At 47.7% G+C, this 26,919-nt stretch overlaps 1 protein-coding gene across 1 annotated transcript in view; it reads right to left on the minus strand.

Moving 5' to 3' along the window:
* Nucleotides 1–26,919, minus strand: part of grik1a (glutamate receptor, ionotropic, kainate 1a) — a 157,111-nt gene that overhangs the window by 126,173 nt on the left and 4,019 nt on the right. The window contains exon 2 of the mRNA XM_052520212.1: nt 6,656–6,823. Coding sequence (XP_052376172.1) covers nt 6,656–6,823 — 168 coding nt within the window. The remainder of the gene's footprint in view (nt 1–6,655; nt 6,824–26,919) is intronic.

Here is a 26,919-nt window from a genome sequence, read left to right on the forward strand (position 1 = left end):
AGAGGGGATGAAAGGAGAGGTGAGGAAAGGGGAGGGAAGGAAAGGAGAGGGGAGGAAAGGACAGGGGAGGAAAGGAGAGGGAGGAAAGGAGAGGGAGGGGAGGAAAGGAGGGGAGGGGAGGAAAGGACAGGGGAGGAAAGGAGAGGGAAGGAAAGGAGAGGGATGAAAGGAGAGGGAGGAAAGGAGAGGGAGGGGAGGGAAGGACAGGGAGGAAAGGAGAGGGGAGGGGAGGAAAGGAGGAGGAGAGGTGAGGGGGTGAGGGGGAGGAGAGGAGGAGAAGGGAGGAGAGGTGAGGGGGGGGAGGGGATGAGGGATGAGAGGAGGAGAGGGAAGGAAAGTAGAGGAGAGGGAAGGAATGTAGAGGGGAGGGAGGAAAGGAGAGGGAGGATTGGAGAGGGAAGGGGAGAAAGGAGAGGGGAGGGAGGAAAGGAGAGGGAAGGAAAGGAGAGGGGAGGGGAGGAAAGGAGAGGGGAGGGAAGGAAAGGAGAGGGAAGGAAAGAAGAGGGGGAGGGGGAGGAAAGGAGAGGAAGGAGAGGGAGGAAAGGAGAGGGGGGGAAGTAGAGGGGAGGGAAGGAAAGGAGAGGGGAGGATTGGAGGGGGAAGGAAAGTCGAGGGGAGGGGAGGAAAGGAGGGGAAGGAAGGAAAGGAGAGGGGAGGATTGGAGACGGAAGGAAAGTAGAGGGGAGGGGAGGAAATGAGAGGAGGGAGGAAAGGAGAGGGGATGAAAGGAGAGGTGAGGAAAGGAGGGGAGGGAAGGAAAGGAGAGGGGAGGAAAGGACAGGGGAGGAAAGGAGAGGGGAGGAAAGGAGAGGGGAGGGGAGGAAAGGAGAGGGGAGGAGAGGGGAGGGGAGGAAAGGACAGGGGAGGAAAGGAGAGGGAAGGAAAGGAGAGGGGAGGAAAGGAGAGGGGAGGAAAGGAGAGGGGAGGGGAGGAAAGGACAGGGGAGGAAAGGAGAGGGGAGGAAAGGAGAGGGAGGGGGGAGGAAAGGAGAGGGAGGAGAGGGGAGGGGAGGAAAGGACAGGGGAGGAAAGGAGAGGGAAGGAAAGGAGAGGGGAGGAAAGGAGAGGGGAGGAAAGGAGAGGGGAGGGGAGGAAAGGACAGGGGAGGAAAGGAAAGTAGAGGGGAGGGAAGGAAAGGGGGGAGGGAAGAAAAGGAGAGGGGAGGGGAGGAAAGGAGGGGGAAGGAAAGGGAGGGAAGGAAAGGAGAGGGGAGGAAAGGAGAGGGAAGGAAAGGAGAGGGGAGGGGAGTAAAGGAGAGTGGGGTGAGAGGGAGGGAAGGAAAGTAGAGGGAGGAAGGAAAGGAGAGGGAGGGAAGGAAAGGAGAGGGGAGGAAAGGAGAGGGGGGAAAGTAGAGGGAGGGAAGGAAAGGAGAGGGGAGGATTGAGGGGAAGGAAAGTCGAGGGAGGAGGAAAGGAGGGGAAGGAAGGAAAGGAGAGGGGAGGATTGGAGACGGAAGGAAAGTAGAGAGGGGAGGGGAGGAAATGAGAGGGGAGGGGAGGAAAGGAGAGGGGATGAAAGGAGAGGTGAGGAAAGGGGAGGGGAGGGAAGGAAAGGAGAGGGAGGAAAGGACAGGGAAGGAAAGGAGAGGGGAGGAAAGGAGAGGGGAGGGAGGAAGGAGAGGGGAGGAGAGGGGAGGGGAGGAAAGGACAGGGGAGGAAAGGAGAGGAGAGGAAGGAAAGGAGAGGGGATGAAAGGAGAGGGAGGAAAGGAGAGGGGAGGGGAGGAAAGGACAGGGGAGGAAAGGAAAGTAGAGGGGAGGGAAGGAAAGGGGAGGGAAGGAAAGTAGAGGGGGAGGGGAGGAAAGGAGGGGGAAGGAAAGGAGAAGGAAGGAAAGGAAAGGAGAGGGGAGGAAAGGAGAGCGGAGGGAAGAAAAGTAGAGGGGAGGGGAGGAGAGGAGAGGGAAGGAAAGGAGGAGAGGGAAGGAAAGGAGAGGGGAGGGGAGTAAAGGAGAGGGGGGGGAGGAGGAGGGAAGGAAAGGAGAGGGGAGGGAAGGAAAGGAGAGGGGAGGAAAGGAGAGGGGGGAAAGTAGAGGGAGGGAAGGAAAGGAGAGGGAGGATTGGAGGGGAAGGAAAGTCGAGGGGAGGGGAGGAAAGGAGGGGAAGGAAGGAAAGGAGAGGGGAGGATTGGAGACGGAAGGAAAGTAGAGGGGAGGGGAGGAAATGAGAGGGAGGGGAGGAAAGGAGAGGGAGGAGGAAAGGGGGAGGGAAGGAAGGACAGGGGAGGAAAGGAGAGGGGAGGAAAGGAGAGGGAGGGAGGAGGAAGGAGAGGGGAGGAGAGGGGAGGGGGAGGAAAGGAAAGGGGAGGAAAGGAGAGGGAAGGAAAGGAGAGGGGATGAAAGGAGAGGGGAGGAAAAAGGAGAGGGGAGGGGAGGAAAGGACAGGGGAGGAAAGGAGAGGGAAGGAAAGGAGAGGGGAGGGAAGGAGAGGGGAGGAAAGGAGAAAGGGAGGGGAGGAAAGGGGGGAAAGGAGAGGGGAGAGGGGAGGAAAGGAGAGGGAGGGGAGGAAAGGAGAGGGGAGGAAAGGAGAGGGGAGGAAAGGAGGGGAGGAAAGGAGAGGGGAAGGAAAGGAGAGGGGATGAAAGGAGGAGGGAGGAAAGGAGAGGGGGGAGAGGGGAGGAAAGGACAGGGAGGAATGGAGAGGGAAGGAAAGGAGAGGGGAGGGAAGGACAGGGGAGGAAAGGAGAGGGGAGGGGAGGAGAGGAGAGGAGGAGGGAAAGGAGAGGGAGGAAAGGAGAGGGGAGGGGAGGAAAGGAGAGGGGAGGGGAGGGGAGGAAAGGAGAGGGGAGGGGAGGAAATGGAGAGGGGAGGGAAAGGACATGGGGAGGAAAAGAGAGGGGAGGAAAGGAGAGGGAAGAAAGGAGAGGGAAGGAAAGGAGAGGGAGAGGGATGAAAGGAGAGGGAGGGAGGGGAAGGAGGAGGGAAGGAAAGGAGAGGAAGGAGGGGAGGAAAGGAAAGGAGAGGAAAGGGGAGGGGAAGGAAAGAGAGGAGGGGAGGAAAGGAGAGGGGGGGAGAGGGAGGAAGAAAGGGAGAGGGGGAGGGAAGAAAGGAGGGAGGAGGGAAGGAAAGGAGGAGGAAAGGAGGGGGGAAGTAGAGGGGAGGAAGGAAAGGAGAGGGGAGGATTGAGGGGGAAGGAAAGTCGAGGGAGGGGAGGAAAGGAGGGAAGGAAGGAAAGGAGAGGGGGAGGATTGAGACGGAAGGAAAGTAGAGGGGGAGGAGGAAATGAGAGGGGGAGGAAAGGAGAGGGGATGAAAGGAGAGGAGGAAAGGAGGGAGGGAAGGAAAGGAGAGGGGAGGAAAGGACAGGGGAGGAAAGGAGAGGGGAGGAAAGGAGAGGGGGAGGGGAGGAAAGGAGAGGGAGGAGAGGGGAGGGGAGGAAAGGACAGGGGAGGAAAGGAGAGGGAAGGAAAGGGGGGGGATGAAAGGAGAGGGGAGGAAAGGAGAGGGAGGGGAGGAAAGGACAGGGGAGGAAAGGAAAGAGAGGGGAGGGAAGGAAAGGAGGAAGGAAAGTAGAGGGGAGGGGAGGAAAGGAGGGGAAGGAAAGGAGAGGGAAGGAAAGGAAAGGAGGGGGAGGAAAGGAGAGGGAGGGAAGAAAAGTAGAGGGGAGGGAGGAGAAGGAGAGGGAAGGACAGGAGAGGAAGGAAAGTAGAGGGGAGAGGAAGGAGAGGGGGGAAAGGGGGAGAGGGGAGGGAAGGAAAGTAGAGGGGAGGGAAGGAAAGGTGAGGGAGGAAAGGAGAGGGGGGAGGAGAGGGGAGGGAAGGAAAGGAGAGGGGAGGATTGGAGGGGGAAGGAAATTCGAGGGGGGAGGAAAGGAGGGGAAGGAAGAAAGGAGAGGGGATGATTGGAGACGGAAGGAAAGGAGAGGGGAGGGGAGGAAAGGAGAGGGGAGGGGAGGAAAGGAGAGGGATGAAAGGAGAGGTGAGGAAAGGGGAGGGGAGGGAAGGGAAGGAGAGGGGAGGAAAGGACAGGGGAGGAAAGGAGAGGGGAGGAAAGGAGAGGGGAGGGGAGGAAAGGAGAGGGGAGGAGAGGGGAGGGGAGGAAAGGACAGGGGAGGAAAGGAGAGGGAAGGAAAGGAGAGGGGATGAAAGGAGAGGGGGAGGAAAGGAGAGGGAGGGGAGGAAAGGAGAGGGGAGGAAAGGAGAGGGAAGGAAAGGAGAGGGGAGGGAAGGAAGGGGAGGAAAGGGGGGGAGGGGAGGAAAGGAGAGGGGAGGGGAGGAAAGGAGAGGGGAGGGAGGAAAGGAGAGGGAGGAAAGAGAGGGGAGGAAAGGACAGGGGAGGAAAGGAGAGGGAAGGAAAGGAGAGGGGATGAAAGGAGAGGGGAGGAAAGGAGAGGGGGAGAGGGGAGGAAAGGACAGGGAGGAAAGGAGAGGGAAGGAAAGGAGAGGGGAGGGAAGGACAGGGAGGAAAGGAGAGGGGAGGGGAGGAGAGGAGAGGGGAGGAGGAAAGGACAGGGGAGGAAAGGAGAGGAGGGGAGGAAAGGAGAGGGGAGGGGAGGAAGGAAAGGAGAGGGGAGGGGAGGAAATGAGAGGTGAGGGAAGGAAAGGACATGGGGAGGAAAAGAGAGGGGAGGAAAGGAGGGGAGGAAAGGAGAGGAGAGGAAAGGAAAGGAGAGGGGATGAAAGGAGAGGGGAGAAAGGAGAGGGAAGGAAAGGAGAGGGGAGGAAAGGAGAGGGGAGGAAAGGAGAGGTGAGGAAAGGAGGGGAGGAAAGGAGAGGGGGAAAGGAGAGGGAGGAAAGGAGGAGGGGAGGAAAGGAGAGGGGGGAAAGGAGAGGGAGGAAAAGGAGAGGGAGGAAAGGAGAGGAGGGGAGGGAAGGAAAGGAGAGGGAGGGGGAAAGGAGAGGGGAGGAAAGGAGAGGGGAAGGAGGAAAGGAGAGGGGAGGAAAGGAGAGGGGAGGAAAGGAGAGGGAAGGAAAGGAGAGGGGAAGGAGGAAAGGAGGGGGGGGAAATGAGAGGGGAGGAAAGGAGAGGGGGAGGAAAGGAGAGGGGGAGGAAAGGAGAGGGAGGGGAGGGAAGGAAAGGAGAGGGGGAAATTAGAGGGGAGGAAAGGAGAGGGGGAAAGGAGAGGGGGAGGAAAGGAGAGGGAGGGAGGGAAGGAAAGGAGAGGGAGGAAAGGAGAGGGGAAGGAGGAAAGGAGAGGGAAGGAAATGAGAGGGGAGGAAAGGAGAGGGGATGAAAGGAGAGGGAAGGAAAGGAGAGGGGAGGAAAGGAAAGGAGAGGGGAGGGGAGGAAAGGAAAGGAGAGGGGAGGGAAGGAAAGGAGAGGGGAGGAAAGGAAAGGAGAGAGGAGGGGAGGAAAGGAGAGGGAAGGAAAGGAGAGGGGAGGAAAGGAAAGGAGAGGGGAGGAAAGGAGAGGGGAGGGAAGGAAAGGAGAGGGAAGGAAAGGAGAGGGGAGGAAAGGAGAGGGGAAGGGAGGAAAGGAGAGGGAAGGAAATGAGAGGGGAGGAAAGGAGAGGGGATGAAAGGAGAGGGAAGGAAAAGAGAGGGGAGGAAAGGAAAGGAGAGGGGAGGAAAGGAGAGGGGAAGGTAGGAAAGGAGAGGGGAGGAAAGGAGAGGGGAGGGGGGAAGGAAAGGAGAGGGGAGGGGAGGAAAGGAGAGGGGAGGAAAGGAGAGGGGAAGGGAGGAAAGGAGAGGGGAGGAAAGGAGAGGGGAGGAAAGGAGAGGGAAGGAAAGGAGAGGGGAAGGGAGGAAAGGAGAGGGGGGAAATGAGAGGGGAGGAAAGGAGAGGGGAAGGGAGGAAAGGAGAGGGGGAGGAAAGGAGAGGGAGGGGAGGGAAGGAAAGGAGAGGGGGAAATTAGAGGGGAGGAAAGGAGAGGGGGAAAGGAGAGGGGGAGGAAAGGAGAGGGAGGGGAGGGGAGGGAAGGAAAGGAGAGGGGAGGAAAGGAGAGGGGAGGAAAGGAGAGGGGAAGGGAGGAAAGGAGAGGGAAGGAAATGAGAGGGGAGAAAGGAGAGGGGATGAAAGGAGAGGGAAGGAAAGGAGAGGGGAGGAAAGGAAAGGAGAGGGGAGGGGAGGAAAGGAAAGGAGAGGGGAGGGAAGGAAAGGAGAGGGGAGGAAAGGAAAGGAGAGAGGAGGGGAGGAAAGGAAAGGAAAGGAGAGGGGAGGAAAGGAGAGGGGAGGGAAGGAAAGGAGAGGGAAGGAAAGGAGAGGGGAGGAAAGGAAAGGAGAGGGGAGGGGAGGAGAGGGGGAAGGAAAGTAGAGGGGAGGGAAGGAAAGTCGAGGGGAGGATTGAGAGGGAAGGAAAGTCGAGGGGGGAAATGAGAGGGGAGGGGAGGAAAGGAGAGGGGAGGAAAGGAGAGGGGAAGGGAGGAAAGGAGAGGGAAGGAAATGAGAGGGGAGGAAAGGAGAGGGGATGAAAGGAGAGGGAAGGAAAAGAGAGGGGGGAAAGGAAAGGAGAGGGGAGGGGAGGAAAGGAGAGGGGAGGGAAGGAAAGGAGAGGGAAGGAAAGGAGAGGGAGGGAAGGAAAGGAGAGGGGAGGAAAGGAGAGGGGAGGGGAGGAAAGGAGAGGGGAGGAAAGGAGAGGGGAGGGGAGGAAAGGAGAGGGAAGGAAAGTAGAGGGGAGGAAAGGAAAAAAGAGAAAATAAAGACAAAGCAGTATTGATTTTGGGTGCATTTAGAATAGACAATACTAATCTGATGTAAAACTATTCCATCACCCCCGGTGTTACCTCTCCTGGAGGCCTCGAAGCTGTCAAAGAGGTTGATTCTCTGGATGTCGTAGGTCAGAGTGGTGTTGGGCATTAAGGTCCGGTTCCTGTTGATGTTGCTCACTGCAAACTTAAACGCCAACTCCTCTACACTCACCAACTCACTCTCACGAGTCTCAAAGATACCACCTGGAGGGAGGAAATGAAGGAGGGGGGGAGAGGGGAGAAGGGGAGAGAGGGAGAGAGGAAAGGGGAGAGGGGAGAAGGGGAGAGAGGGGAGAGAGGAAAGGGGAGAGGGGAGAAGGGGAGAGAGGGTAGGGGACAAGGGGAGAGAGGAGAGAAGGGGAGAGAGGAAGAGAGGGGAGAGAGGGAGAGAGGGGAGAGGGGAGAGAGGAGGGAACAAGGAGAGAGGGGAGTTGGAGAGAGAGAGAGAGAGGAGAGAGAGAGAGGGGAGAGAGGGAGAGAGAGAGAGAGGAGAGGAGAGGGGGAGAGAGGGAGAGAGAGAGAGAGGGAGAGAGAGAGGAGGAGGGGAGAGAGGGAGAGGGAGAGGGAGAGGGGGGAGAGAGGGGGAGAGAGAGAGGGAGAGGGGGAGAGAGGGGAGAGAGAGAGGGAGAGGAGAGAGAGAGGGAGAAGGAGAGGGGGGGGAGAGAGGGAGAGAGAGAGAGAGAGAGAGAGAGAGAGAGAGAGAGAGAGAGAGAGAGAGAGAGAGAGAGAGAGAGAGAGAAGAGAGAGGGAGAGGGAGATGGGAGAGAGGGAGATGGGAGAGAGGGGGAGAGAGGGTAGAGAGAGAGAGAGAGAGAGAGAGAGAGAGAGAGAGAGAGAGAGAGAGAGAGAGAGAGAGAGACAGAGAGAGAGAGAGAGAGAGAGAGAGAGAAAGAGGGGGAGAGAGAGAGAGGGAGAGAGAGAGAGAGGGGGAGAGAGAGAGAGGGAGAGAGAGGGAGAGAGGGGAGATGGCGGTAGAGGGAAAAAGAGAGATAGTGAACTAGTTCACTCGTAATAAATAAATACATATAAACAAAGCCATCACTTGAGTTGGAGATTTAAAACATAAATAACAGAGGGAAGAAAAGAAAGAGAGAAAAACGAAATGATGAGAAGGAATTAACAAATTAGCAGGGGATGGAGAAAGTTCATTATGTTATGTTATTATTATTAATTAATTAATTAAGTTCATTATGCAACGAAGCCAGAAAGCAATTATTTAGTTATTTGTGAAAAACAAGTTGGAAACAAAACATGCAGGGTATCGCCTTATCTAATGAATAATGGTTTATGTAAATTACATGGCTCTGTCCCAAATGATTCACTATAGTGCACTCACTACCTTCGACCAGAGCCCTATGGGAAAAGGAGTGCACTACCTTCGACCAGAGCCCTATGGGAAAAGGAGTGCACTACCTTCGACCAGAGCCCTATGGGAAAAGGAGTGCACTACCTTCAACCAGAGCCCTATGGGAAAAGGAGTGCACTACCTTCGACCAGAGCCCTATGGGAAAAGGAGTGCACTACCTTCGACCAGAGCCCTATGGGAAAAGTAGTGCACTACCTTCGACCAGAGCCCTATGGGAAAAGGAGTGCACTACCTTCAACCAGAGCTCTATGGGAAAAGGAGTGCGCTACCTTCGACCAGAGCTCTATGGGAAAAGGAGTGCACTACCTTCGACCAGAGCCCTATGGGAAAAATATCACAATACATGACCCAGTCACAGGAGGAAAAGTACACTGACAATGGAATGATTTCACTACTTTATCTACAATACATGATCTGCAATACATGATCTACAATACATGATCTGCAATACATGATCTACAATACATGATCTACAATACATGATCTGCAATACATGATCTACAATACATGATCTACAATACATGATCTACAATACATGATCTGCAATACATGATCTACAATACATGATCTACAATACATGATCTACAATACATGATCTACAATACATGATCTGCAATACATGATCTACAATACATGATCTGCAATACATGATCTACAATACATGATCTACAATACATGATCTACAATACATGATCTACAATACATGATCTGCAATACATGATCTGCACATGATCTGCACATGATCTACAATACATGCTCTGCAATACATGATCTACAATACATGATCTACAATACATGATCTGCAATACATGATCTACAATACATGATCTACAATACATGATCTGCAATACATGATCTACAATACATGATCTACAATACATGATCTGCAATACATGATCTACAATACATGATCTACAATACATGATCTACAATACATGATCTACAATACATGATCTACAATACATGATCTACAATACATGATCTACAATAAATGATCTACAATACATGATCTACAATACATGATCTACAATACATGATCTGCAATACATGATCTGCAATACATGATCTACAATACATGATCTACAATACATGCTCTGCAATACATGATCTGCAATACATGATCTGCAATACATGATCTGCAATACATGATCTACAATACATGATATACAATACATGATCTGCAATACATGATCTACAATACACGATATACAATACATGATCTGCAATACATTATCTGCAATACATGATCTGCAATACATGATCTACAATACATGATATACAATAAATTATCTACAATACATGATCTACAATACATGATATACAATACATGATCGACAATACATGATCTGCAATACTTTATCTACAATACATGATCTGCAATACATGATCTACAATACATGATATACAATACATGATCTACAATACATGATCTACAATACATGATATACAATACATGATATACAATACATGATCTACAATACATGATATACAATAAATTATCTACAATACATGATCTGCAATACTTTATCTACAATACATGATCTGCAATACATGATATACAATACATGATATACAATACATGATCTACAATACATGATCTACAATACATGATATACAATACATGATATACAATACATGATCTACAATACATGATCTACAATACATGATATACAATAAATTATCTACAATACATGATCTGCAATACTTTATCTACAATACATGATCTGCAATACATGATATACAATACATGATCGACAATACATGATCTGCAATACTTTATCTACAATACATGATCTGCAATACATGATCTACAATACATGATATACAATACATGATCTACAATACATGATCTACAATACATGATCTACAATACATGATCTACAATACATGATATACAATACATGATCTACAATACATGATCTACAATACATGATATACAATACATGATCTACAATACATGATCGACAATACATGATCGACAATACATGCTCTGCAATACATGATCTGCAATTGATCTGCAATACATGATCTGCAATACATGATCTGCAATACATTATCTACAATACATGATCTGCAATACATGATCTACAATACTTTATCTACGATACATGATCTGCTATACATGATCTGCAATACATGATCTGCAATACATGATCTGCAATACATGATCTGCAATACATGATCTACAATACTTTATCTACGATACATGATCTGCTATACATGATCTGCAATACATGATCTGCAATACATGATCTGCAATACTTTATCTATAATACATGATCTGCAATACATGAAGATATGGAGAGAGAGGGGGAGGGAGGAAGATATGGAGGGAGAGAGGGGGGGAGGAAGATATGGAGGGAGAGAGGGGGAGATATGGAGGGAGAGAGGGGGAGGGAGGAAGATATGGAGGGAGAGAGGGTGGGAGGATGATATGGAGGGAGAGAGGGGGAGATATGGGGGAGAGAGGGGGAGGGAGGAAGATATGGAGGGAGAGAGGGGGGAGGGAGGAAGATATGGAGGGGAGGGAGGAAGATATGGAGGGAGAGAGGGGGAGCGAGGAAGATACGGAGGGAGAGGGGGGAGATATGGAAGGAGAGAGGGGGAGGAAGGAAGATATGGAGGGGAGGGAGGAAGATATGGAGGGAGAGATGGATGGAGAGATAGAAAGATATGGGGAGAGAGTGAAAGATGGAGGGAGAGATAGAAAGATGGAGGGAGGGATGGATGGAGAGATATAAAGATGGAGGGAGAGATGGAGATAGAAAGATGGAGGAGGGATGGAGAGATAGAAAGATGGGGAGGAGGAAAGATGGAGGGAGAGATAGAAAGATATGGGGAGAGAGGAAAGATGGAGGGAGAGATAGAAAGATGGAGGGGGGATGGAGGGAGGGAGAGATAGAAAGATGGAGGGAGAGATAGAAAGATGGAGGGAGGGATGGAGGGAGGGAGAGATAGAAAGATGGAGGGAGAGATAGAAAGATGGAGGGAGGGATGGAGGGATGGATAGAAAGATGGAGGGAGGGAGAGATAGAAAGATGGAGGGATGGATGGAGAGATAGAAAGATGGAGGAGAGATAGAAAGATGGAGGGAGGGATGGAGAGAGAGAGATGGATGGAGGGATGGATGGATGGAGAGATAGAAAGATGGAGGGAGGGATGGAGGGAGGGAGAGATAGAAAGATGGAGGGAGGGAGAGATAGAAAGATGGAGGGATGGATGGAGAGATAGAAAGATGGAGGAAGGGATGGATGGAGAGATAGAAAGATGGAGGGGGGGATGGAGGGAGAGATAGAAAGATGGAGGGATGGATGGATGGAGAGATAGAAAGATGGAGGGAGGGATGGAGGGAGAGATAGAAAGATGGAGGGAGGGATGGATGGAGAGATAGAAAGATGGAGGGAGGGATGGATGGAGAGATAGAAAGATGGAGGGATGGATGGAGAGATAGAAAGATGGAGGGAGGGATGGATGGAGAGATAGAAAGATGGAGGGAGGGATGGAGAGATAGAAAGATGGATGGAGGGATGGAGGGAGAGATAGAAAGATGGAGGGAGGGATGGAGGGAGAGATAGAAAGATGGAGGGAGGGATGGATGGAGAGATAGAGATGGATGGAGGGATGGAGGGAGAGATAGAAAGATGGAGGGATGGAGGGAGAGATAGAAAGATGGATGGAGGGAGGGATGGAGAGATAGAGATGGAGGGAGGGATGGAGAGATAGAAAGATGGAGGGAGGGATGGAGGGAGAGATTGAAGGGAGGGAGGGAAAGATAGAAAGATGAAGGGATGGAGGGGGTGGAATAGAGAGATTTAGTTGAAGCCAGGGGTGGGACAGAGAGATAAAGACATGAAGAGAAGACAAAAGGAAAGAGCTGAGCTCAAGCCACCCCACCCTGTAGACATGTTCAACTGGAGGGAAAGACAAAGAGTGTTTCACAACCACTTCATGCTGGTTCAGTACCTGCAGCCTCATCCAATAGGAGTGATGTAGCTTCACACTCAGATGGAAAATATTACACTGAACTAAACATGCAACATGCAACAATTTTTAAGATTTTACAGTTTATATAAGGACATCAGCCAAATGAAATGAATTGATTAGGCCCTAATCTATGGATTTCACATGCCTGGGAAAAGAGATATGCATCTGGTGGTCACAGATACAATCCATGGGTGTTTCTCAATATGCACACTACCGTTCATTCTCTGAGGACGAGAGTGTGAAGGACGCATAAAACATTACATTAGAGAAACACTCGCACTCCCTCTACTGCGCTAACCCTACTGCACTTCCTGTACTGCGTCAACCCTACTGCACTTCCTGTGCTGCACTAACCCTACTGCACTTCCTCTACTGCGCTAACCCTACTGCACTTCCTGTACTCGTGTGAAGGACGCATAAAACATTACATTAGAGAAACACTCGCACTCCCTCTACTGCGCTAACCCTACTGCACTTCCTGTACTGCGTCAACCCTACTGCACTTCCTGTACTGCACTAACCCTACTGCACTTCCTCTACTGCGCTAACCCTACTGCACTTCCTGTACTCCGTCAACCCTACTGCTAACCCTACTGCACTTCCTGTACTGCGCTAACCCTACTGCACTCCCTCTACTGCGCTAACCCTACTGCACTTCCTGTACTGCGTTAACCCTACTGCACCTCCTGTACTGCGCGGACCCTACTGCCCTCTCTCTACTGCGCTAACGCTACTGCACTTCCTGTACTGTGCTAACACTACTGCGCTAACCCTACTGCACTCCCTCTACTGCGCTAACCCTACTGCACTCCCTCTACTGCGCTAACCCTACTGCACTTCCTGTACTGCGCTAACCCTACTGCACTTCCTGTACTGCGTTAACCCTACTGCACCTCCTGTACTGCGCTAACCCTACTGCACTCCCTCTACTGCGCCAACCCTCCTGCACTTCCTGTACTGCGCTAACCCTACTGCACTCCCTCTACTGCGCTAACCCTACTGCACTCCCTCTACTGCGCTAACCCTACTGCACTTCCTGTACTGTGCTAACACTACTGCGCTAACCCTACTGCACTCCCTCTACTGCGCTATCCCTACTGCACTCCCTCTACTGCGCTAACTAACCCTACTGCACCTCCTGTACTGCGCCAACCCTACTGCACTCCCTCTACAGCGCTAACCCTACTGCACTTCCTGTACTGCACCCCCACCCTACTGCACTCCCCCCTACACTGCACCCTATTCACTACACCCAGTTGATAATTATATTAATTGAAATGCTAATCCTTTGCATATGAACGGCCGCTCATTCTAAAATAATTGCAATGTGCTTATATTTACGCCCGTATGTCGTTGTTGTCTTCTCTGTTGGAATCTGGTCCGTCTGCTGGAGAGTCAGTTCATCAGACAGTCTCTGGTTAACTTCCCCAGAAGTCACAATTATCTTGGCAAAAGGATGTAAAAATATTTGTGCACAAAAATTGAGAGAAATAAGCTTTGTTTTGCTTCTGGAACATTCCTGTGCTCTTTTTTTCAGCTCATAAAACATGGGACTTAACATGCTGTGTTTATATTTTTGTTCTGATACTGAGTGAGGGAGAGATGGAGGGAGGGAGGAAGAAATGGGGAGCGAGAGGAAGATAGGTAGAGAGGAGGACAACAGGGAGAGACCCTGTGACCTTCATATCCCTCAACCCCAAAAGAAGAACAGACGTGTCAGCTGTCTTGTACCAGAGAAACAGCTGGACATACAAATGGAGAGAGAGAGAGAGAGAGAGAGAGAGAGAGAGAGAGAGAGAGAGAGAGAGAGAGAGAGAGAGGATAGAGGGCACATCAGGCTAAAGGAGAGAGAGAAAGAGACAGTGAGAGAGAGAGAGAGAGGGAGAGAGTAAGAGAGAGAGAGAGAGAGAGAGAGAGAGAGAGAGAGAGAGAGAGAGAGAGATAGATAGAGAGAGAGAGAGAGAGAGAAAAGAGGGCACATCAGGCTAAAGGAGAGATAATTGAATTGAGTGCACCAGTTTGTTGCCCCACATGAGACCATCAATTTCACTCCCTCTCTCTCTCTCTGTCTCTTTCTCTGTCTGTCTGTCTGTCTGTCTGTCTGTCTGTCTGTCTGTCTGTCTGTCTGTCTGTCTGTCTGTCTGTCTCCTTTCTTATGAAGCTGAACTGAACAAAATTAGATGTGGCATCTGCTAGTCAAACCCTGCCCTGTCTTTGGAACGTTTCAAAACCCATTTCACACCAGACACACACACAGGGGGACGTTAACGTTCCAAACTAGAGGTCGACCGAGATTATCATTTTTTTCTCCGATTAATCGGCTGATTTAAAAAAAAACAACATTTTTTTGTAATAATGACAATTACAACAATACTGAATCAACACTTATTTTAACTTAATATACTTAATATAATACATAAAAATCAATTTAGCCTCAAATAAATAATGAAACATGTTCAATTTGGTTTAAATAATGCAAAAACAAAGTGTTGGAGAAGTAAAAGTGCAGTATGTGCCATGTAAAAAAGCTAACGTTTGAGGTCCTTGCTCAGAACATGAGAACATATGAAAGCTGGTGGTTCCTTTTAACATGAGACATCAATATTCCAAGGTAAGAAGTTTTAGGTTGTAGTTAATATAGTATTTATAGGACTATTTCTCTCTATACCATTTGTATTTCATATACCTTTGACTATTGAATGTTCTTATAGGCACTTTAGTATTGCCAGTGTAACAGTATAGCTTCCGTCCCTCTCCTCGCTCCTACCTGGGCTCGAACCAGGAACTTCCAATAGTAAAATTCTGGCCAATTAGTTCGCAATGAGCCAGTCTGCCCAAACTGTTGCATATACCCTGACTCTGCGTGCAATGAACACAAGAGAAGTGACACAATTTCACCTGGTTAATATTGCCTGCTAACCTGGATTTCTTTTAGCTAAATATGCAGGTTTAAAAATAAATACTTCTGTGTATTGATTTTAAGAAAAGCATTGGTGTTTATGGTTGGGTACAGTCGTCCAACGATTGTGCTTTTTTCTCAAATGCGCCTTTGTTAAATCATTCCCCAGCATTGCATCGATTATATGCAACGTAGGACACGCTAGATAAACTAGTAATATCATCAACCATGTGTAGTTAACTAGTGACTATGATTGATTGATTGTTTTTATAAGATACGTTTAATGCTAGCTAGCAACTTACCTTGGCTTCTACTGCATTCACGTAACAGTTGGGCTCCTTGTGAGGCAGGCGGTTAGAGCGTTGGACTAGTTAACTGTAAGGTTGCAAGATTGAATCCCTGAGCTGACCATGTAAAAATCTGTCATTCTGCCCCTGAACAAGGCAGTTAATTAATCGGCCATTCCGATGAATCGGTCGACCTCTATTCCAAACCCATTCCACACCAGACTGACAGACAGGGATCTTAACGATAATTGTAATATAATACTCGACTGAATCTCTCTTTCTCGTTTTACACAACAAAAATGTATAAGCATACACTGAAATGGCTTTTTCCCCGATTAGCACTACACAGCTGATTCAGCTAATCATAATAATCACAATAGATTACCACCTAAAGGCTTCGATTTTGGGGAAACTCTGCTATCTATCTCAAAATCAAATCAAATGTATTTATATAGCCCTTCGTACATCAGCTGATATCTCAAAGTGCTGTACAGAAACCCAGCCTAAAACCCCCAAACCGCAAGCAATGCAGGTGTAGAATGTACCTCTGCACATCTGTCTGTAAGTCTGTCTGTCTGTCTGTCTGTCTGTCTGTCTGTCTGTCTGTCTGTCTGTCTGTCTGTCTGTCTGTCTGTCTGTCTGTCTGTCTGTCTGTCTGTCTGTCTTTACGCAACACTTTACATTCAGGACTAACATGTCGTTTTTTTTGCAGTATTACTTTAGTGCCTTGTTGCAAACAGGATGCATGTTTTGGAATGTTTTTTATTCTGTACAGGATTCCTTCTTTTATGTTAGTGTTGTGGAGTAACTACAACGTTGTTGATCCATCCTCTGTTATCTCCTATCATAGTCATTAAACTCTTAACGGTTCTAACCTATAAAAGTTTAAAGGAAGTACCAGATCAATGTGCAGAGGTACAAGGTATTGGAGGTAGATATGTACATGAAGGCAGGGTAAAGTGACTAGACATCAGGATAGATAATAATAAGGTATTTGGAGGTAGATATGTACATGAAGGCAGGGTAAAGTGACTAGACATCAGGATAGATAATAATAAGGTATTTGGAGGTAGATATGTACATGAAGGCAGGGTAAAGTGACTAGTCATCAGGATAGATAATAATAAGGTATTTGAGGTAGATATGTACATGAAGGCAGGGTAAAGTGACTAGACATCAGGATAGATAATAATAAGGTATTTGATGTAGATATGTACATGAAGGCAGGGTAAAGTGACTAGACATCAGGATAGATAATAATAAGGTATTTGAGGTAGATATGTACATGAAGGCAGGGTAAAGTGACTAGACATCAGGATAGATAATAATAAGGTATTTGGAGGTAGATATGTACATGAAGGCAGGGTAAAGTGACTAGACATCAGGATAGATAATAATAAGGTATTTGAGGTAGATATGTACATGAAGGCAGGGTAAAGTGACTAGACATCAGGATAGATAATAATAAGGTATTTGAGGTAGATATGTACATGAAGGCAGGGTAAAGTGACTCTGCATCAGGATAGATAATAATAAGAATAAAATAAACAACAGAATAGCGAAAAAAGTATAACGATCTGACTGTTCTAGAATGTTCCTCAGTGTTCTAGAATGTTACTCAGTATTCTAGAATGCTCCCCAATCACACTGTTGTAGAACGTTCCTAAGACTCTTCTAGAAATGTTCCTCAATAACTGTTCTAGAATTTTCTACTATCAGACTATTCTAGAATGTTCCAGAATTAGCCGCCATTCAGTCACAGAGGTGAAAATGATTTAAAACTGTGACTCAACAGGAGCGTACTTCTGAAACTCGGTGACATCTATTAACCCCGCTCGGTCTCTGCATTCTCCCAAACAAGTCTCCAAGCCATCTGTGTCTGGGGAGAATCACCCATTTATTCACTGTGAAACGCATTCAATTTCAGAGGCACCTATTACCAGGCCCATTCAATCAACAATCACCTCTTGACCCTCTCATTCTGTTTTAATCTACTCATTGGGTGCATCCCAATAATCCCTGAATGGTACACCAACCAAAAAGCACTGGATTGGTGGATACATGGGTTTGAAGGAATTTCCACCCTTACTTAAACCCAGTGATTTCCTTTTTAATAAATGGAAGTGAACAAGTGTACACTTTTGGGAGATCTGCTTTCTCCGTAGAGATGGAAAGAGGTTACAATCTTATACCCATTAAATTATGGCCTCTGTGAGCACATGGGCAGCGCCATTGAGGCCATCTCCATTCTGCTGAAGTAGTCAAATATCTTCTTCACGATTGGCTGGTTGGACATGACTCCAAAAGGGTCATCAGGAGCGATCAGCCAATGAAATTGGAAGTTCCACCGTGACCGTATTACCACCACACCGGCGGTCACGAATCACTAAGGCAGACAAATTCCAGTGCCGAAGCAGTCGACCGCATCATGCTTGAATGACTTCCGACCTGTTACACTCACCCCCACGATCATGAAGACTGGTTTTGGCCTACCTTAAGTCCTGCCTCCCTCCAACACCGGATCACCTACCGACCAAACAGGTTTACAGAGGACGCCATCTCCACAGCTTTACACTCTGCCCTGACCCATCTGGACAAAACCAACACCTATGTGAGAATGCTGTTCATAGACTTTAGCTCAGCATTCAATAAGGTCATTCCCTCAAAGGCTGGTCACCAAACTCCATGACCCAGGGATCAGCCCCTCTCTCTGTAACTGGACTTAGGACTTCCTGACCAACAGACCCCAGTCTGTCAGGTTAGACAACTTCACTTCCTCAACCCTGAACCTGAACACCGGTGTGCCACAGGGCTGCGTGCTGAGTCCCCTCCTGTACTCCCTCTTCACCTACGACTGTTTTCCTGTACACGGATCCAACACCATAGTCAAGTTCACAGACGACACCACGGTGTCTGATCAGTGACAATGACGAGTCAGCCGACAGGGAGGAGGTCAAGCACCTGGCTGCATGGTGCACTGACAACAACCTGGTCCTCAATACAAAGAAACCCAAGGAGCTTATTGTGGATTACAGGAAGTCTAAAAGCTGCAGCCATGCCCCAGTGCCCAGTTTCAAATTCCTGGGTGTCTTCATCTACGAGGACCACTCCTGGACCCTCAACACCTCAACCCTGGTCAAAAAGGCACAGCACTTTTTGAGGAGGCTGAAGAAGGCCCACCTGTCTCCCAAGATCCTGGTGAACTTTTACCGCTGCATGGTCAAGAGCAATCTGACTAACTGCGCCACAGTGTGGTTTGGCGGGTGCTCCGTGGCTGACCGGAAGGCCATGCAGCAGGTGGTGAAAACCGCCCAGCACATCACTGGTGCCCAGCTCCCTGCCATTGTAGACCTCCAGCGCAAGCAGTGTCTGCATTGGGCGCGCGGCATCATCAGGAACCCTTCACATCCATGCCACAAACTGTTTGCCCTCCTACCATCAGGCAGGCGGTACAGATCTCAACGTTTCCACACTAGCAGGCTCAAGAACAGTTTCTTTCTAGCTACTGTAACCCTGCTGAACTCTGTCACACGCCACTAGCCATATCCACCCGCCCACCGCTTAGTACTGCCTCTCAGGGACCTTGTTGCTCTACTCTCTTTGCACTCTTCACGGTCCTACTGGACTCTGACATTGCTTTGCAAAGTCTGATTAAGGACATTATTCAGTTGTAGATGTACATGACTATCTCGGTAACCTCATTGCTGCTCTCCCTGTATTTCAGTTGTATGCCTCCTTGCACTTTCAATTTCCTTCATTGCACATTTAGACTTGCCATTTGTACTTGCCATTTGCCTTCATTGCATATTTGTACCTCCCACTTAATAACATACATTGTACTTAATTGTTTCACTTGAAAAAATGTTGTACTCTTTTATTTGCACTTCTGGCCAGATGCTAACTGCATTTCGTTGTACTGTACTTGTACTTGTTCAATGACAATAAAGTTGGATCTAATCTAATCAATCACGGTAATTAGGCTTCTCCCACATCTGATGCTGCTGGTCATTAGTAGCCTACCAAACTTGCTAACTGCCTGGTACTCGGCACTCTGTTGTTCCTCTAATCACTCTGACATCAATGCAAATGTAATCAAAAATCTAATCAAAAACCTTATGAGAGCCCATGAGCTCATGTTGCGCAACATTTCTATAGGCTAAGCAATTGCTGATGGCCTCTATGAAAAAGAGGAGGATCCCATCAGCTTTCTATAGGCCTACTATATTCATTTATCAACTTTCATAATATTTAGCACATTGTTTTTCTTTACAGCAGGAGTATAGCCTACCTGGCTGGCCTGAAAATGAACCATCGCTATTTAAGTGTATAGATGACATGTATTTTTTTCCCTGGCCCTGTTGCCCGACAGGTGCATGATAATGGTCCATTCTAAATCAAAACAAATTTGACACATATATTATTAAGTATATGTAAGCATATATTAAGTACATGGGCACATGTCGCACATCACTACTTCAGAGGAGAGGCATTTGAACGTAAACATGTATTTTTTCTCAAAATGAGGAACATGTGAACGTTCATGTGCCTTAATGAACTTGTATGCCATCTGTAAATACAAATACAATTGTTAAATTACGAGCCTAGTTGGTTTAGCCACAGAAAAAAGACAGGAACCTTTCTAGTCATGATTGGCTGAGATAATGGATGGGCTGGACATGCCGAGAGATGGATTCGGATTGGTCTGCCATGTAGCATGCTTCTGTCTATAATATGAGCTGCTCGGGATGTGTAGATAGGTAATCCTTGCTATCGCAGCTTTTTTGAAAGATACTTTTGGTCATGTAGTTTGTGTATGTGGACCCTGCTCGTCGAACATCTCATTCCAAAACAATGGGATGTTGAAAGCTGCAGGGGCTTGATCCAATTCAGCAACAAGAGCATTAGTGAGGTCGGGCACTGATGTTGGGCGATTAGGCCTGGCTCGCAGTTGGATTTCCAATTCATCCCAAAGGTGTTCACTGGAGTTGAGGTCTGTGCTCTGTGCGGGCCAGTCAAGTTCGTTCACACTGATCTCGACAAACCATTTCTGTATGGACTTCGCTTTGTGCACTGGGGAATTTTCATGCTGAAATAGGAAAGGACCTTCCCCAAACTGTTGCCCCAAAGTTGGAAGCACATAACCATCTAGAATATCATTGTATGCTGTAGCGTTAACATTTTCCTTCACTGGAACTAAGGGGCCCGAACCATGAAAAACAGCCCCAGACATTATTCCTCCTCCAGCAAACTTTACAGTTGGCACTATGCATTGGGACAGATAGCATTCTCCTGGCATCCGTCAAACCCAGATTAGTCCGTCAGACTGCCAGATAGTGAACCGTGATTCATCACTCCAGAGAACGCGTTTTCACTGCTCCTGAGTCCAATGGAGGCGAGCGTTAAACCACTCCAGCCCACGCTTGGCATTGCACAAGGTGATCTTAGGCTTGTGTGCGGCTGCTCGGCCATGGAAACCCATTTCATGAAGCTCCCGACAAACAGTTCTTGTGCTGACGTTGCTTCCAGAGGCTGTTTGGAACTCGGTAGTGTGTGTTGCAAAAGAGAACAGACAATTTTTACGTGCTACATGCTTCAGCATTCTGTGAGCCTGTATGTCCTACCACTTAGACGCTGAGCCGTTCCTACTCCTAGACGTTTCCACTTCACAATAACAGCACTTATAGTCGATCAGGACAGCTCTAGCAGGGCAGAAATTTGACGAACTGACTTGTTGGAAAAGTGGCATCCTATGATGGTGCCATTTTGAAAGTCACTGAGCTCTTTAGTAAGGCCATTCTACTGCCAATGTTTGTCAATGGAGATTGCATGGCTGTGTGCTCGATTTTAAACACCTGTCAGCAACTGGTGTGCCCAAAATAACCAAATCCACTAATAGGAAGTTGTGTCCATATACTTTGTATATATAGTGTATCATGAAGAACTGCAAAAAGTGTTTCTGGAGGGCGATTATGCCACGCTGAAAAAATGTATCAGACGATGAGGAAATCCCTGATTTAGGTCAAAACATTGTAATTGATCCAGACATTGTTGAGTCTTCTGATGACAGAAATGGCGAAGAAATGGCGATCAACAGTGTTGTTGTCACGGAAGAAGTTGACAGAATTTTGAAACCAGTAGAATGCCTGGTGTAAAGCAGAGTATGATAGCTAAGGAGATGGAGAAAATGCTGGTGTTCGATTGCAAATATGCGGAGGGAGTTGAAAAGAAGGCTGTTGTATAAAATACCTGTCTCGAGATAACATCTTCAAACTAAGGGCAACCGTGGCATCCGTGACAGAGAGGGAGAAAGCGGTCATCCATGTATATGTTTCTAATTGTCAGAAAGTTGTTTTCATTGCAAGTTAAAGCGTACTGTTACGTTAGCTGGCTGGCTAGCTAAAGTTATGTGTAACTTTTGCCTTGCTAGTTGGTTAACTTTAGCTAACTGCAGATTCATGCATGGTAGCTAGCTATGGCAATCAGTATGGGTTGGGAGTATTGCCACGTTCAAGACAACTGGGAACTCTGTTAGAGAAAAAAAAGAGAAAAGAGATAAAAAAATAAATATAAATAAAAAAATATTTTGAAAGATTCTACTCCAACTTTCTGACCTGAAGATCACGGACCTCATCATTTGACCTCGTGTTTTTCTAAGTTCCCTGTCTTGAAAGCACTATTAGGTGTATAGCTAGCTATCTAGACTCCAGGTGTGTCTGTGGGTGATTACGGCCATCTATTCTATTTCATGAATGTGTGAATGTCTAGACAATAGCGACCCATTCACTTGTGATCCATCCACCATATGTGGGCTCCCGAGTGGCACAGCGGTCTAAGGCACCGCATCTCAGTGCATCTCAGTTCCTTATTGTAGGCTACTACTTTTACTACTTTCAGCCTTGAAACCTTTGGTTGTTTAGCACACTACTGTACTCACTCTGTTTAGCACATGGCCTCACATGTCAATCCTTAAAGAGATGGGTGGGGCTCAGGCTTAAGAGGGTGTGAATGATGCTGAATGGGTGGGGCTCAGGCTTAAGAGGGTGTGAATGATGCTGAATGGGTGGGGCTAAAGACTTAAGAGGGTGTGGACGATGCTGAATGGGCGGGGCTAAAGGCTTAAGAGGGTGTGAACGATGCTGAATGGGCGGGGCTAAAGGCTTAAGAGGGTGTGGACAATGCTGAATGGGTGTAGACAAAGAAGAGCTCTCCAGTAGGTGTACCAGAACATTTAAAAAAGGCCCCATTTTCTCAAAAGTGGAGTTACATGTTTATCAACTTTCAAAGCATAATAACTTTCCCATTGTTCCTCAACTGCAGTGTATGGAATGCCATTTTGTAGCTCTGAGTCTCTACACTAATCTTCATCTTCATCTCCTAGTGTCATCCCTGCATAGGGCATCTATACTAATCTAGGGCAGAATGTGTCTTAGCACCTCTCCATAGGCTGGCTATGACAGGAGTGTTATGTGTGATAATTGATTCATTCTCCCTCCTTTCTAAAGTCTTCAATGCATCCATCTCTCTCACTGATAAAGTGATGTCATAGCAGACTGAGGTGTGTGTGTGTGCGTGTGCGTCACTGGGGACGGGGGATGCCCCCCACACACACACACATTCTGAAATTGCATTTTTGCCCCGGCTAGATTTATCATTGGAATATGATACAAAACAAGGCAAAGATGTGCTTTAGGACAATGCAGACGCCTCCGACGGGTCGGGTCGGCTATCTGGAGTATTTATCCAACTGGATAAAATAAAAAAATACAAATCAATGATGTCCCCCCCCCCCCTTACTTCTAAAACCAAAGTTGCGCCCCTGGATTAATGCACATTCAAAGCAAATTAACTCTGTGTGTGTGTGTGTGTGTGTGTGTGTGTGTGTGTGTGTGTGTGTGTGTGTGTGTGTGTGTGTGTGTGTGTGTGTGTGTGTGTGTGTGTGTGTGTGTGCGTGCGTGCGTGCGTGCGTGCGTGCGTGCGTGCGTGTGTGTGTGTGGTAAGAATTAACAATGTTTGGCTGCATGCGTGAAAGATTACTACAGGCTTAACTCCGTTGCACGTGGGTGGACTGGGATTTTTTGGAATAGGGGACTTGATAATCTTGCCGGTTCCACTCCCATTCACAAGGGGGCGATAGCAACGTTTTTTTAAATTGAAATGTCATTCCATTTTGTGAGAACAAGTAAGAGTCGCTTTCCCTTGCTAGTAGTAGTCTACCTCACTTGCTTTGGCAATGTTAACACATGTTTCCCATGCCAATAAAGCCCTTGAATTTAATTGAGTAGCTAGCTGGCAGCCTGGCTTTAGCCTGGATAAAAACATAGCAAGCTAGCTAGCCTTTTTAGCTTCCTGCATAAATAATCTGATTTATAAGAAGAAGAAAAATATGCCTTGGCAAATATTGTTATACTTGCCGGAGTAACCTAAAACATCCTCCCAGTTTGATATCCTGCTTGTGTATTCATTCCCATATCTACTAAAAGAAATAGAACATCATGTTTTGGTCATGAATTAAAAAAAGCACACGGCTAACTAGCTGGCTACAGTAGGTTCAGGCATTTCACAATGGCCTGTAATCACTAGTTATTACTGCTAAACAAAATGCCTTTTCAGGGAGGATTCTTGTTGTTTGGTTTACGGTTTCAACAGTCCCTGAGATTATATTTGTTTATCAATGCAAAATAGGCTATTTTGATGAATAGCCTAAATAGCCTATAGAAGTGTATTACAAGGAGCAGCCCCTTTTGTGATGAGAAACGGCATTGCAACACTCCGATTAGAGCTGGTAGTAAACTGGGGAAAAAGTTCAACACCAGTGTTAATTGACTCTGGGGAAATTTGGCAGTTGTACAGTCATCCCGCCTGTTAACAAAAAACGGGGCTGTGCAAGGTAAGGATTTCTGTTTCTGGCTTCCAGTCCAATCTCTCTTCTAGGGATGAGTGGAGGGGGGGAGGGGGGAGGGAGGGAGGGAGGGAGGGAGGGAGGGAGGCAGTCTAATCAGGCCTTTCTTTGTAAAGAAGCTTAACGGGACGGAACGGCGATCATTAAAAACCTCCCATGTGATTTAGCCAACCGGAGGCGCGTGCCCACAGGAGGGCAACAGACAGGAGAACAATCGGGTGTCGCAGGGGCCACCGGATCCCGCAGTCTGTAAACTCACCGTGAGGAAACGTTACCAGAATCACCCACCAAACGGTCAAATCCTCCATGAAGGACAGAGGACAGCGTCCCTTATAGGGTGGACTTACGTAACGAAGATCAGACCGCAATATTCAAGCTGAGATAATATTAACACGACCTATTGGTATTGGGGTCAAAGGTTATTGGATCTTTCCACAATGACCCTAAAAAAACACGCAAACCTACTGTATGTGCAGATTATGAAGAAAAAAATAACATTCATTGGGGCAGCAGGGTAGCCTAGTGGTTAGAGTGTAGAGGCGGCAGGGTAGCCTAGTGGTTAGAGTGTAGAGGCGGTAGGTAGCCTAGTGGTTAGAGTGTAGAGGCGGTAGGTAGCCTAGTGGTTAGAGTGTAGAGGCGGCAGGTAGCCTAGTGGTTAGAGTGTAGAGGCGGCAGGTAGCCTAGTGGTTAGAGTGTAGAGGCGGCAGGTAGCCTAGTGGTTAGAGTGTAGGGGCGGCAGGTAGCCTAGTGGTTAGAGTGTAGAGGCGCTAGGTAGCCTAGTGGTTAGAGTGTAGAGGCGGCAGGTAGCCTAGTGGTTAGAGTGTAGGGGCGGCAGGTAGTCTAGTGGTTAGAGTGTAGGGGCAGCAGGGTATCCTAGTGGTTAGAGTGTAGAGGAGGCAGGTAAGCCTAGTGGTTAGAGTGTAGGGGCAGCAGGGTATCCTAGTGGTTAGAGTGTAGGGGCGGCAGGGTAGCCTAGTGGTTAGAGTGTAGAGGCAGCAGGTAGCCTAGTGGTTAGAGTGTAGGGGCGGCAGGGTAGCCTACCGGTTAGAGTGTGGTTAGAGGCGGCAGGGTAGCCTAGTGGTTAGAGTGTAGGGGTGGCAGGGTAGCCTAGTGGTTAGAGTGTAGAGGGCAGCAGGTAGCCTAGTGGTTAGAGTGTAGAGGCAGCAGGTAGCCTAGTGGTTAGAGTGTAGAGGAGGCAGGTAGTCTAGTGGTTAGAGTGTAGAGGCAGGGTAGCCTAGTGGTTAGAGTGTAGAGGCGGCAGGTAGCCTAGTGGTTAGAGTGTAGAGGAGGCAGGGTAGCCTAGTGGTTAGAGTGTAGAGGCGGCAGGTAGTCTAGTGGTTAGAGTGTAGAGGTGGCAGGTAGTCTAGTGGTTAGTGGTTGGAGAGGGAGTTGGTAGCTAGTAACCGGAAGGTTGCAAGTGGAGAGGCAGGGTAGCAGTGGTCAAAGAGGAGGCAGGGTGCCCCGAGCTGACAAGGTACAAATGGTTAGAGTGTAGAGGAGGCTGTCGTTCTGCCCCTGAACAGGCAGTTAACCCACTGTTCCCAGGGAAGGTTGAACAGGCAGTTAACCCCACTTTCCCAGAAAATAAGAATTTGTTCTTTAACCTGACTTGCCTTGTAAAATAAAGGTCAAATAAAATAAATCCTTCATTGAGGGTTTTCTCTATCTAATATCCATCCACAGGTCACTGTATCCACATAGCTCTCTCTCCCTCCACCCCATTCTACAGTTTATTTGAGTTTCACAAACATAGAGAAGTTTCCAGAAGGTTAGCGATACATTAAAGTTGTAGAAAACCCATACAGTAGCCAAGGCCAAACTTTTAACTGGTATCTATCTATCTATATACACTACCATTAAAACGTTTGGGATCACTTAGAAATGTCCTTGTTTTTGAAAGAAAAACATTTTTTTTTGTCCATTAAAATAACATAAAATTGATCAGAAATACAGTGTAGACATTGTTAATGTTGTAAATGACTATTATAGCTGGAAACGGCTGATTTTTAATGGAATATCTACATAGGCGTACAAGAGGCCCATTATCAGCAACCATCACTCCTGTGTTCCAATGACACGTTGTGTTATAGCTAATTCAAGTTTATTATTTTAAAAGGCGAATTGATCATTAGAAAATGATTGCATTTATGTTAGCACAACTGAAAACTGTTGTGTTGATTAAAGAAGCAATAAAACTGGCCTTCTTTAGACTAGTTGAGTATCTGGAGCATCAGCATTTGTGGGTTCGATTACAAGCACAAAATGGCCAGAAACAAAGAACTTTCTTCTGAAACTTGTCAGTCTATTCTTGTTCTGAGAAATTAAGGCTATTCCATGTGAGAAAATGCCAAGAAACTGAAGATCTCGTACAACGCTATGTACTACTCCCGTCACAGAACAGCATAGACTGGCCCTAACCAGAATAGAAAGAGGAGTGGGAGGCTCCGGTGCACAACTGAGCAAGAGGACAAGTACATTAGAGTGTCTAGTTTGAGAAACTGACACCTCACGTCCTCAACTGGCAGCTTCATGAAATAGTTCACGCAAAACACCAGTCTCAACGTCAACAGTGAAGAGGCAACTCTGTGATGCTGGCCTTCTAGGCAGAGTTCCTCTGTCCAGTGTCTGTGTTCTTTTGCCCATCTTAATCTTTTCTTCTTATTGGCCAGTCTGAGATATGGCTTTCTCTTCGCAACTCTGCCTAGAAGGCCAGCATCTTGGAGTCGCCTCTTCACTGTTGACGATGAGACTGGACAGAGGAACTCTGCCTAGAAGGCCAGCATCCCGGAGTCGCCTCTTCACTGTTGACGATGAGACTGGACAGAGGAACTCTGCCTAGAAGGCCAGCATCACGGAGTCGCCTCT

This window comes from Oncorhynchus keta, chromosome 6 (genome assembly GCF_023373465.1).
Source record: "Oncorhynchus keta strain PuntledgeMale-10-30-2019 chromosome 6, Oket_V2, whole genome shotgun sequence".
In the NCBI taxonomy this organism is placed as follows: domain Eukaryota; kingdom Metazoa; phylum Chordata; class Actinopteri; order Salmoniformes; family Salmonidae; genus Oncorhynchus; species Oncorhynchus keta.